Source organism: Nuphar pumila, chromosome 7, assembly GCF_984573655.1.
Source record: "Nuphar pumila chromosome 7, dmNupPumi1.hap1.1, whole genome shotgun sequence".
Classification (NCBI taxonomy): Eukaryota; Viridiplantae; Streptophyta; class Magnoliopsida; order Nymphaeales; family Nymphaeaceae; genus Nuphar; species Nuphar pumila.
In genome coordinates this window covers 121,856,795-121,870,798 of record NC_143255.1, presented here as the reverse complement: position 1 = coordinate 121,870,798, position 14,004 = coordinate 121,856,795, and the positions used below count along the sequence as shown (strand labels likewise).

General features: G+C 36.3%; 1 protein-coding gene across 1 annotated transcript; it reads right to left on the bottom strand.

Moving 5' to 3' along the window:
• Positions 1-397: 397 nt before the first annotated feature.
• LOC149833247 (putative UDP-arabinopyranose mutase 5) lies at positions 398-11,667 on the bottom strand. The gene is made up of 4 exons (XM_090013393.1): positions 11,515-11,667; positions 3,628-3,757; positions 1,926-1,939; positions 398-1,741 (listed from the first exon to the last, which is right to left on the bottom strand). Exons 1-4 carry the CDS (start codon positions 11,623-11,625, stop codon positions 665-667), a joined length of 1,332 nt encoding a protein of 443 aa, XP_089869519.1. The 5' UTR covers positions 11,626-11,667; the 3' UTR covers positions 398-664.
• Positions 11,668-14,004: the final 2,337 nt, after the last annotated feature.

Below are 14,004 nucleotides of genomic sequence, written 5' to 3'. Positions count from 1 at the left end.
TGCCGTAAAAATAAATTAGCCGAGATTCGTAATGAGATCAAACTCATTCACATAGATGAGCCGAACTTGAACGGACAATCAAGCTCGGCACAACTTGTGCTACCAATGACACCGAGGTGGTATCCCATGTGGTAAGAGGGGTCCTGTGCCCAGCTGAAGTCCCAGGTTCGAATCCCTCTGACACATGAGGCTTAAGAGTTATCTGGTAGGGTCTGCCTAAACCCAGCTTGACTATCCAAAAAAATAAAAACTTAGTGCAACCAATGATAAACGGTCAGAAGGGCATGTGACAGTGACATAGCAAGTTGGGCCCACCTCCAAACCTCCCAGATGATCTTGATCAAGATCCGGGGCGGGCAGAGTATGATCACCATACCCACGTCCAAACACTGTCAAGTTGACTCCAAGAATCCAAAATTGCAATAAGAGAGGGTCTAGGATCAGATCAGAACCAAAGTCAAGATCCCAATACAAACCTTATCACCGTAGAAGCACTAGGGTTCAATGATACGGCAATGACTCACAACACGCACACACACGAGACTTTGAAATCCCATTCCAGATTATTGATGCTGGGGACCTAATTGCAGATACAAAAGAGGATCCAAATGCCTGATCCAGATCCACTTTTGCACAAACTGCACACAACTACAATACCAAACCATCAGTGCTTTGCATGCACAGACCTCCATACACGCACCCACTCCTCCATGGCATCCACAACTCGTCCGAAGCTCGGATCTGCACCGCCGAGCTGCTCCCTCACCAGCTTGGCAATCTCCACCATGCATTCCTCTGCACTTGCTGCACTTGCTGGCAACCGTGCCGACTGAAAGAACGGGACCACCGCCTCAAAGAGCTTGGCACTCTCTAAGGTGTGGTCTGGGGTCTCCTGTCCAATTGCACCATCCCCGCCCCTCCAGACATACGGCTTCCCGCTCTTGACGCCATACCCCAGATGATCACAAACCATCTTCACACACATCCCACACCAAAGATCCTCCATGGTCTCATGCCGGACCTTCCCCTCCTGGGCTGACACCAAACCGGAGAACAATGCCGGCCCAATCAACTCCCTGTTGAATGCCACATTGACCCCACTCAATGCGAACATGGTCCCCTTTGGGACTGTGACCACCGCATCCACAAGCCTGCCATTGCATTTCCCAGATCTCAAAACAGAAGCGTCACAATCCGGGACATTGAGCCAGAGCCCACAGGAGACAACGCAATCCACACCACAACGGAGGCTGAACGGGTACCCGCGGACAAAGTCCGATCCATCAGCAAATGGATCATAGAGAGTGTTGAAGAATAGAGGAGTGGCTGGCGTCGTCAGATTCACCAGGTGCTGGCTCACAACATCAGTCAGACGACCGAGATCATCCTTGGCCGGGATGCAATCAGCATCTATGGATATGATGTATCGCCTGCGGGAGACAAGGTAACCAAAGTACCGAGCAGAGAATCCAGTAAACCGGAGCAAGGAGAGTGATTCCTTGCCAAGGACGGATTCCATATCGGATCGAGTGTAGACATCAAGATTCAGGAAACCCGGCGGGATCTTGAGATCGGCATCAAGAAGATCAGGGTCCTTCACAACTATGAGATGAAATCGTGAAAATGCAGGTCTCCATTGTTCCAAGAAACCAAGATCTGGTTTCAGTGCGGTGATCACGATGTCCACCTCATCGTCCTTCACTGTCTTGAACATCTCGCTCCTACCCATCCTTACTGCTCGCTTTGAACACAGGATTAAGGATTCTTATGGGGTGTATAGCAAAGAAGAAGCAACAAGCGTTTTCTGTGCCAAAATTGTGGTTCAACGGAGTAAATAGTTGAGAGAGAGAGAGAATAATGGCAGATATTATTAACAAAACAAAGGGTTGACCCGATCCCTCAGCCGATTTTTTTGGGCCTTAAAATTTCTCCGAGCATCCTGTGGAATAGATCAGAAGTGATGAATTTCTTAATCATTCAAAGGGCAGAAAAGTAAAAGTCTCTCTCTCTCTCTCTCTCTCTCTCTCTCTCTCTCTCTCTCTCTCTCTCTCTATATATATATATATATATATATATATATATATATATATATATATATATATATATATATATTGGTAATGATTGGAGTACCTACTCCCACCTAATAGAAGACTTAGATTTTCAAATTTCTTTAACTTTTTTAGTTGATCAGACCCTATATACCATCTATAAACATTATTTAGTTGAAAACAAGTTTTGGATCATGTGATTATAGCATATATGTATGTTTTTAAGACCTTTAAAAATCAAGGGTTTACAATGTATCAAAATTTCATGACTTAAAAAATCCCACTTTTATGTCCAAAAACATGATCATGATTCCTTTCAAATAAACTACGTTGAGTGCATCCAAAAGGTTTAATTGAGAAAATACAACCTACAACCATGATTTCTAACATGTGGGAGTATGGGAGTAGGTACAAACATGAGACTAGAATGTGAACTGGGTATTCTCAATATTTATTTTTTTTGCAAATCCAACACTACAAATGTGTTCAGCATGGTTCATTTGCTAAGAATTGACTGTTGTATAATGCTTTTTGACAAAAAAAACTTTTGAATGCTTAATTTATGAAAATTTTGAGTCATTGATTTTGAAGCCTTAAAAAAACCTGCTTATGCATCGCAGTGGGATGATTCAAGACCAGTCCCTTTAAAAACCAAGCACATAGATAACAACTTACACTTATAATTAAAAACAAAAAAAAACTATAAAAAATTCGGTTCACACTATAGTTCTCATATTCTAGTGGCCCTAAATATGAATGATTGGGCCCTTCTTAGGGTAGGAGGGTGCAGACAACCGTATTTTCTTTTCTTATTTTTTATTTTTTATTTTTTATATTTTATTTTTAAATTTGACATTACAGATGTGATCTACATGGTCTGATTAGTAAGAATAGGCTTTTGGATCATTGGATTATGACACATGAGCAGGTTTTTATAAGGCTTCAAAATTGACTACTCAAAATTTTCATAAATTTAAAGACTAATAAAATAATATTTTTTCATCAAAAAAAAAATGATTCAATAGTCGATTCCTAGCAAATGGATCATGTTGAACACATCCGTGGAGTTAGATTTGTCAAACAATGCTTGAAACATCAAAAATCAATACTGCCCACACTATATTTACTGTTAGGAAGAACCAATTTTCTTATATATATATATATATATATATATAAAGAGAGAGAGGAAAAGTTTGGCTACCATCGTGGGTTTCAAATCTTCTGGTAAAAAACTCTTTTTTACTTTTTAATCTCCAAGTGTGATCTACATGTTTGGTTTAGTAGAAATCAATGTTTTTCCAGTGCATAAGTCGACTTTTCTGGGGTTTGAAAAATCAAGGCATACAATTTACCGAATTTTAACCCTTAAAAAACATCAAAAAAATATGATCACATTTTTAACACATTCATGGGATCAGATTTGGCCAAAACAACCTTCTCCTTGAGTTCAAGTAGGGGGCTTGGAACCCACGAGGACAGCCAATAATATGTATGTGGTGTTTTCTTCCGGTAAGAAACTAAGAATTTGAAAAAAAAAGGGAAAAAAAGAAAGAAAAAATAAAAGAAGGGGTATTCTTACGGGTGGGAAGGACAGGAGAAAGGACGATCTTGATGTCAAGGGATTGCACGAAGGTGAGGACGTGTTGGTTCCCCGTGGCCATGAACACCTTCAACACCTTCTCCGTCAGCTTCCCAGCCCGCAGCGTCCCCTACACACTCGCATACCAAAGCAGCAAGACTATCAGCATTACGACATGCTTTCTTTTCCTTTGAATATCTACAGTTATGCTGCGCACTAGCATCTCTTAATGGAGCCAAGGAAAATGAAACGCATTCATGGGGCACCTAACTAAAACTTTAACTCGTCAAAATTCAACTTAGTAAAAGCATTACCGAGGAAAGACCAACTCAGATACAACAAAAAGGATAAGCCAACAACCAGCTAAATCGACAGCCCAATAGTCAATTTGTTGGATCTTATAGTCTCAAGGTGTTTGCATAGAAAAGGACACCATCAAAACCAACAGAACACAGCAGTTATAAGCCATTCTTCTTAATAGGCAAGCTACGGCTGAGGACCCCACAGAGTTCCAACCCGAGACCCCTCGATCATGATAGTGCAACCTTAACACCCAGCTACCTCATTTGACCGCAATAGTTATAAGCCATTTGATATGCAATATTCTTTTCATATATTGACCTAAATGTTAAAACTGCTGTCCTAGAGTGACAAACAAGATTGTGGTACACAGAACACCAACAAGAAAAACAGATTTGATCTTCAAAAATACCTTAGGCGTAGAAAGGAAAATAAAAATCACATCCCATGGATAAGATCTGCTCTCTAAAGCAGAAGGTTTGGCACAAGACACTTACCACAAAGTAACAAGCATCAATGTAGCCTCCTCAACCAAGGAACTTTGTAATGACAATGGGCTCTGATTTTTAATCAAATTTCTTGATAGCATCCGTGCAACTTTCATGGTCACTAGTTACGTTGCAATTCTTACCTACATTTTGTGCAGGTGAGGCAGAAGGTTGTCCTCTAATCTTCATCAGTCATAAGTTGAGGGATCGTGCTCCTCAACCACTCCAGAAACTCATCTGGTCAACTTTGTCATCAAAAGTAGGATCTTCCAACCTGATCTTTTCTGATAATGTCATTGTATCATCATGCCCATTGTGATAAAGTCCTTTAACAATTCTAGCCTGCTTCATCATGATAAGGATTAGGATACAGATCATGTGGTAAATGAACATCACAAGAAGCTCCAATGGGATCCCTTGACATGGAACTCTTCCTATATATTAGGTAATCCACTAGATTGAGTACCAATTATTCTGAGTTTCCCAGATCATTCACACTAGCTCCACCACCCCTTCCCAAAGAGTGATGAGCAATCTCTAAGAGTTTGATGCATCCCTGGTGGTCCTAGAGGACCTCATCTAATTGATTTTGAATTGCTTCAAAATAATTGTTTAACTTGGTTTTACTTTTATCCATAATTTCATCATGATAGACTAACTTCAAATGAGCATAAAAAATTATAAAGATTAAAGATTGTAGGCAGCTCAAAGAAACCATACTGGCTCTAATAGCAAGCCTGGCATAGGACCCACTAGACTACGACACTAATTAAAATGGATTTACAGAATGATTTGGAAAAGGAACTGGTGCGTACTGAAGTCCAAACTGAAAAAGCAAAAGGCAATAACAGCCGTTAATCTAGAGTGATGATATTATTGAGATTGACCCTGCAATTAGTAGGAGACTTCGAATGTATTTCCTAATCAGCTTATGGAAGAAACAATCAAAGGTTGTTATGGATTAAACTTTCCACAATCACAATCCACAACAGCATTGATCAGTATTTCATTCAAGCATAGGTCTGGATCAGCTCAGGATCTAGGTTAGGTCAAGGTTAAACAAGTAGGGTCAGGTTAACAACCACAGTGTTGACTTGACTGACTCAGTGTAGAGAAGTAAAATAAAGTCAAATGAAATAAGAAGGAAAGGACTACAATTAATAACAAGATGAGAGTTTACGAAGTTAAACCTGGAAATAGTCCAAGATTTCTCCTACACATCCTACCAAGGAAACACTCAGGATCCACACTTAGGATTTTCCATGAATTGCATGAATGCACACATGCCTGCACATCTGCACCCACCACCCCAATAACATGAATAAAGCACAAACAGCCATGTCTAGCGGAGGAAATGGCCCACACAATGAAATACTGTGGTCGACCCTGCTGTCTCTTTATTTCCTATTCTTTCTTTTATCTCCATGCTCATGTCTGCACCAACTTTGACATCAAAATATATATTTGCATTTCCAATCAACCACACATCAAAGCTAATGTTTATATGGCACCAAGTCCTTCATTTCAAAGGTCATAAATATCTTTTTAGGGATGAAAATCAAATTTTTGAGGCTCCCCATATTCACTTTGCCATCATGCATAATAGTAGGATATTGACTAATGGCTTGACTTTCAAAATAAAGGAATGAACTAAATCATCTATACCAAAATGATCAAGTTTCAATCATGTTATGCTATAGATCAAGGAGCCCTTGATAACTATCAATGATAGTAGTTTTCTTCTCTATTCATAAGCTTTCATGCTTAGAACCCCTTCATGGATCAAGAAATTCCCTTGACAGCACCTTATGGTTGTCCCATAGTTACTACCGGAAGCGCCCCTATAGGGGGGAAGCGTGCTAAATAAGCAGGAAGCGTCATGCTTCCCCCAAAAGGGGAAAGCATGGGGGAAACTCGCTTCCCATTTGTGGGAAGTGTGCTTCTCAAATTGTTTCTGTCTCACTTCTCTTTTGTTTTCCCCTTTCTTCTCCCTTGTTTTTTATATTTTTCATGTTAATATTTCATTTTTGTGCTTCTCCCTTGCTTCCCACTTGTTTCCCCTTTGTTTCCTTCATGTTTCCTTTTTTGCTTCTCACACGCTTCAAAAACAAATCCTGCTTCCCACTTCACATTACTTTTTAACACTCGCTGCCCCACTTCCGCTTCACGCATCACATCATATATCCATTTTGCTTCCTGGTAACTATGGGTTGTCCACAAACACTTTTTTCAAGCCCAAAGTTTCCTGGTTAACTGATCCAACAATCAGGTGGAATCCATTGAGCCGAGTCTTCGACCTCTATGATGCCCTTCTATTTCATGTTATATTCCCCCATTAGTCCAAGGTTGTATATTATCAGTTGCATCATTCACCATAAAACCCAATCTTCAGTTGCATCATTATCCTAGACTATCACAAAATTGTAAAACTCCATATTTAAGTTTCTTTAGAAACTAAAATTTAAAGAATTCCAAAAAAGAGAAGCTTTGATAAAAATAGGCAAATAATAAATAAACACTTTGAGGTATAAATGAAGCCAATGGAGTCTGAAAGTAATAAGCTTTCTCAAACATGATTAAAATTAGCATAACCTTGATGTCCACCATCATTATCTGTGTTAAACCAAAAGATTACAATTGAAAGAATATGGATCATGAATATGAATGGAGCTTCTCTTTTATATGAACACAATCAAACTCGTGTTGAACATGGTCAACAATACATCCCTAATTTCATCTATTTCTTTTTAGGATCTTGATCTATGTCACATAGGTGCAGGTGCAGACGCGGATACAAGTGCGGGTGTGGAAGGTGCGACATGAAAATTTCAAAACACCTGGGTGAAGGGATGCGGATATATATAGGAAAAATATTTGTTACTAATGAAGGTAATAAACTACTGAGCTAGAAAGCATAGGTGCAAGTTGTATCAACTCAATCTAACCACATAGATGTGTTCAGCATGGTTTGTTTGCTAAGGATTAAGTCTTGGATCGTGCTTTTATGATGTAAAAATGTGATCTTTAGACTTATGAAATTTTGACACATTGTGGGCCGTTGATTTTTGGACTCCTTTAAAAACGTAATTACTTGTCATAATCACATGATTCAAAACAAGTTTCCTACTAAATAAACCATGTAGATCACATCCATAACATTTGATCTACAAAAAAATGAAAATTTGGGAAGAAAAGAGTGATTTCTACTCATTACTTCCTTACCTTCATTAGTAGCCAATAATTACCCATATATATATGGAAATTGGAATAATGTAAACTAGTATGAATCAAGATTTTCATAGGGCTTTTTGCAAATCTAACCCTGCAGATGCATTCGACATGATCCAATTGCTTGGAATCGACTATTGGATCATTCTAATCAGATCAAGAAATGTGATTTTGTATGCTTGAATATTTACGAAAATTCTGAGCCGTTGAAAGATCCTTCTTATACATCGTAATCATGACTGATGTTGATCTGCATAAATTAGCGGCGGTCTAAAAAGTGTTTTTTCCTTTAACGTGTGCCCGTTGATGATCGCGCATGTCCGACCTAACAGTGGACAAAATGTCATCCACTGTTACAGCCGTCTCTCTCTCTCTCTCTCTCTCTCTCTCTCTCTCTCTCTCTCTCTCTCTTTATATATATATATATATATATATATATATATATATATATATATATATATATATATATATATATATATATATATATATATATATATATATATATATATAGTTTTGGGATGAAGGCTTAGTTGTTGTTGTTTATTGTATATATATCAACATAGTTTATTTTATAGGAATCATGTCTTTTGGTCATAAAAATAGGATTTTTTAAGTCATGAAATTTTGATACATTGTGAACCGTCGATTTTTGAAGATCTTAAAAAACGTACATGTATGCCACAATCACATGATCCAAAACTTGTTTTTCAATAAATAATAATTGTAGATCCTATCTACAAGGTCGTATCAACAAAAAAAGTTTGAAAATTTAGAAAATTTGGAGCTTCTATTAGGTGGAAGTAGGTGTTGCAGGAGTACCATACATACATAGATAGATACATACATACATACATGTGTGTGTGTCTATATAATACAGATAAAACTGGAATTGGTTAGGGTTAATCAAATCCACTTTTGTACAAAAATGGACCTCAGTGTGGTTGACTTCACTTGACACAAAGGAAGCTGTGTCCAAGTCACCCACATCAGTGCGGCTGCGACACAGGTGTCTTACCCTTTTAGAAGTACCCATGTTACATAGATCTTGATTCTTTATTTTATACTTATTTGTATTGTTTTCCTTTTAAAGTTTGTCATTGATAACATACCACTTCAATTTTCAACTGGTATTTATTATTTAATCTTTGCTTAGGATAGTTTATTTCAGAATCTAACTTTAAAATGATACTCATGCTTCATTGGTTTATATAAAGAATTTTGAATGTATATAACTGTCGAACTAAGTGTATCCATGATATGTCCGTCTTGTATCTATGTCCATGTCTAATTGTCTATGTAACATGAGCTCTAGTGGCTAAATTTGTGAGAACTTTTAAGAGAACCCCTGCTACCAAACATAAAAAAATTCTCACAATGTTCTATAAGAAAACCAAAATTTGAGTAACATTACTTTGATTAAGAAATATCTTGGAATTGGGAACAACAAGCTCAAAGACTTCTTCATTTTTGCAAAATGCAAAGTCTGACAAGTCTTGTAATGATGAATGGAAAAAGTTCAGTCAATCAGGTCAAGAAAGCCCCCAACACCCACAAATACCCCTTTTGAAGCCCGAGAGAACCAATGCAACACGTAAACGTTGACCTTTGAGTTGTGAGCTTAGGTCACAATGACACTAATATGCTAAAAAATTTAGCTGAAATGGTCAAAAATTGATTCTATTTATGGGAAGCAGATACAATCCAGTATCAAGGGATTGTAAGATATGCCCCCAACACCAGACATAAAGGTAGGACACAGAATGGAACCTGCTCAAGAGGCAGGGCAGCTGCATTTGCTTCCAACCAATATGAACTAGGGGTGTCAACGGGCCTGGTTTACCCGGACCCGACCCGAACCAAACCCTGTAGGGTCCGGGTATGGTGATAAATAAGAAGACCTGATTAAGACCCGGGTCCGGATCCAAAGGTCTGATTAATACATGGACCCAAGTATAGTTTGTGAAATTTTATATCAGACCCAAACCCGACCCGAGTTCCTATTAAGACCTGCAATTTTTCAATGTAAAAATGATAAAAAATATAGTTTTACCAGGTATGGTCTGGGTTTGGTTCATGTCGTTCTTATCGGGTTCGGGTATGGTTTTTCTTATAGTGGACCTGATTAGACCCGGGTCTGAACCTGATACCATACCCGAAAATCTGATCCAAGTCTGGTTTCACCTGGGTCGGAACCAAACCTGACCCGTTGACACCCCTAATATGAACCCATGTTATAACATAGTCAAAGATACTTTATGACTGCCATAATATTAAGATGACCCAATAACATTTTCTGCAGTAGGTAGAGTCAACAAGTACTGAAGCATTGTATTGATTTACAACAGCCAATATCTTTTCAATTCATAAACTTCATTAACTAATAACTTTTCAATTCTTCAATTTCACCCATACATTTTTGGAGTTTCAAAAATAGTTAGGCATGTTGATTCCTCTGAAGGTTACATAAAACATATCGTACTACATGAGAGACATGCCTCACGATGATGCAGCAAAAACACAATGACACAAATAGATACATAAAGATCTAAGAAGGTTTACCTACATGTAAGAAACTTCATTCTCAATGTGCTCAGGGAGCAAGGAATTGCTTCAATTATTCACATAAGTGTAGCATCCCTTGAGAAAAGCACAGCAAACATCAAAAGAGAAATGTAAAGTTCACAAAACTTTTGAAGAATATATCTCTTTGATTATGGAAGATTCTAAAAGAAATCTTGCATAAATTTCATGACATTAATTTAGATTTTCAAATCTGCACTAAACACAACAGCTTTGGAAATTTTCATTTTACAAAATCATTAATGGGTCGTTTGTTTCACTCAACACTTTTTCACACATGGTATGGCCTTCCTATCATGGGATGCCTTTCCCATGAAGTCTTTTCTTATTGGTCGGAATGAAACAAACGACCCCTAAGAAAATCTATCAAAATTCAAACTCTTAGGAATATTAGGTACTAAAATTTATAGAGATATTAAAATAAATGCAAAAGCTATGAGGAACATCATTTTACAAAATGGTTAAGAACATGTATCAAAATTTAAACTCTTAGCAACATTTGGTACTAAACTTTATACAGGACTTGTGATTATATGGTTTCTATAATAGATTTACATGTTGTGCACGGTTCAATAGTGCAATTCTGGCAATATTTACAAAGAAATATTAGAGTTTTCAAACTAGAAAAGGTCCACTTTTTCAATTAGCTCGATAATTAACAAACCTCCACCTTTCAGTGATTAGAAAGCAAAAAAAATTACTGATGCCATGACATAGAAACCCCACAAGCAACAAATTCAGCAAGACATAATTCAATGCGACACGGTTCAAAAATTAACCCTTTCAGACCTTTTTTTTTCCTTCTCTAAGAAAAAAACATTCTCCCTTTACTTTTCTCCTCTTCCCTTTTCAGATTAAACATATGGGACTTAGACCAACTTAAAGAAATAGTTATGAGACTTAAACGCCATATATGCTCAAGAGCAACGGAGGGAACAAGCATAGACTAAGCTAAAGTTGCAAATTAACATGAAATATCCATGAAAAAAAAGGTAAAAAAAAAATCGTAGAAATCTGTACCTAGGGTAAATGAATAACCAATTTCTCAAATTCAATTAAATCATCAAACATTATAAAGAACTAATGTACAGAATTCAATTAGATCATCAGAAATTAGGAACAAAAGGAAGAGCAACAAGATAGAGAAAGGGAACACAGATCCCAAATTTTTCTCCTACAGTACTACTAAAACAAGGAAAATAAACAATCCCCTGGGGAAATAAGACCGACTAACATCAAAGGATGATCATCTCTAGAAGAGGAAACGAGAGAAACCCAACAAAGCACTCACAAGGAAGAGCTCGATCAGGAGGAAGTCAGGGATATCGGTGAGATCGGTGATGTGGGCGATGTTGGAGAGCACGGAATCGATGGTCAGGGAGAGAAGGGATGGAGGTCTCATGTGATCACGACTTCACGAGCCGCCAAGGAAGGAAGGACGAGAGAGAGAACCCTGGAATAAACCCCCTGACCCGGAGACCGACACCTGTTCCTAGTGGTTCCGAATCCTGGTCCGATCTTGAGGTTCCGGCTGGACCCGGCTTAGCAGAGCCTATTCTAAATACAGATTGGAATTGGATAAACCTTGACACCCTAAAATTTTCCCTTTCTTTAGTTTTTTTGATCGAAAATTAGTGGTTTGCATAATTAAAAGTTTTTTCTTTTCTTTTTTCCGATAAGCAAGCTAGGGTTAGGCAGATCACTATAAGTAAATTAATATTGATAAAGTGTAATCGTAATACCCAAATTTTTTAATGATTTATAAATTCTGAAGAAAATTCAAGTTTTAATTCTGATTAATTTTAGATATGAATTATAGTTTAAAAACTCTAATATTTTTGGTAAGTATTGATTAAAATGAAGATCTGAATCCATAATTGGAATCTTGATAAAATTTTGTAGAGGCTTGTTCAAAAATCTGAATTCAGGAACATTCTTGTTATTAATCAAATTGTCGAGGGTAGCTTAGTAATTTACTAATCTAGTGGCATTTTTTGATAAAATACTCAACTGTATAAGGTCAAAATAGTATTTTTTTTAAATGTTTTGAAGACAAAAATGATAATTTTCCACCCCAATGACAGACTCGGTAATTGTCTGAACTGCAAAAGGGCAATAAAGTAACTTTCAAATTCCCATTTAGTATTTTTGAAAGATGAAATTTGAATTAGGGCATAACAGGCATAAAAAAAATTAGCAATCAAATAAAATATAATATTTTATATTATTTTATTTTAAAGACTATGGTTTTGGAAAATCACTCACCCAAAACCAAAGGTAGCCATAGTTTTCCAAAACCATGAGCTCACAGTGAGGAGGTGACACTCAACCCTCTTCTCTCTCTAACAAGTGTCGAAAATAAATAATATTTTAATAAAATCTTGAGAAGTGTTATAAAATTATCAACTTAAGTAACAAATGTCACTTAAGTGTAACCCATAGGGGGGTGACACCTCCTCTCTCTCCTATAAATACCCTCTCTCTCTTTGTCTCTCTGTACCCAAGTTCTGAAGATCACTCTCTCTTTCTAAGCTCTCTCGCTCTCTCTCTAACCTTTAATTTCTTTCTCTAGTTTTCAAGCCTAAACCTTCATTGAATTTCATATTTTTTCTAAGAAACCCCTTCTAACTCTCTCTCTCTCTCTCTCTCTCTCTCTCTCTCTCTCTCTCTCTCTCTCTCTCTCTCTCTCTCTCTTGTTCCTTCGTAGGAGTTTTGACAAACTAAATCCAGCACCAGGAGTGTTGCCTATAGGAGTTCTGCTAAATTTAGCAGAAAAATCAAACTTGGATCACGGAAGAGCTGCCCAAATTTTCTAAATCAGGTCAGTACTCAAATTCTTCTTTTGAATTTAAATTCGTAATTGTAGGACCTCCTATTCTCCCTCCTACTTCCCTTTCTAGATTTAAATTTTGGTAATTTTGCCAAAATTTAATTCAACCCTGCCTCTACGTAGAGAAAGTTTTGTTAAAAATTTTAAAAATATTTTTAAGTATTCAGAACTACTATAGCAGTGGTTCTGGCAAATTTTTTTAAAGATTTTGAAAAATAGAGTTTTTATGACAGAAGTTCTGGCAAAATTATTTTAAATAATTTCTAAAAAGTAGAATTATTATAGTTGCAATTCTGGAAAAATTTTCTAAATAAATTTTGAATTTTTTAGCTATTTTAATCAAAATTCTGGCAAAAAAATTTAGATACTTTTGAAATTTTGACTTTATTTAGTAGAAATTATATCAAAATTTTTATAGTTATTTTAGAAAAAAACAATGTTTATAAAGGAAATTATGTCAAAATTTTTAAAATCCTTTTTAAATACCTTAGTCAAATTTTTTAAAAACCTTTATAGAAATATTTGTCATGCAAAGTCATGTTCGAATTTTTACAACTCGAATTTAAGTTCGAACCCTTTTCGAACATTTGAGTTATTATAAAGAAAACTCTGTAAAAATTTTTATACAAAATTTAAAGTCATTTCTAAATAATTTTTAGATCTTCAGTAATTTCTTAAAAAGATATTTCTTTGAATTTATATGGAAAATACTGCCCAAAATTTAATATAAAAGTTTAACTAATATAATAAATTTTATCAGATTAAATCAAAGTCGAGTGCATTATACTATTCTTCCTCGTTCTATCAAACATCAAGGTAAGTTATTCTATCAAAATCTTATGATTTTTATATTAGACATATTTTTTATGCATGCATGATTATTTAAATTTGATTTATGATCAAATGCATATTTTAATATCTTCATAAATTAAATACATGTTTTGAATGACA

Excerpts from the sequence above, each read along its gene's own strand:
- LOC149833247 (XM_090013393.1), bottom strand. The coding sequence starts at position 11,625 with ATGAGACCTCCATCCCTTCTCTCCCTGACCATCGATTCCGTGCTCTCC. Across the intron at positions 3,758-11,514 it reads TCCTGATCGAGCTCTTCCTT|GGGACGCTGCGGGCTGGGAA; the intron begins GTGAGTGCTTTG and ends GCGAGTGTGTAG.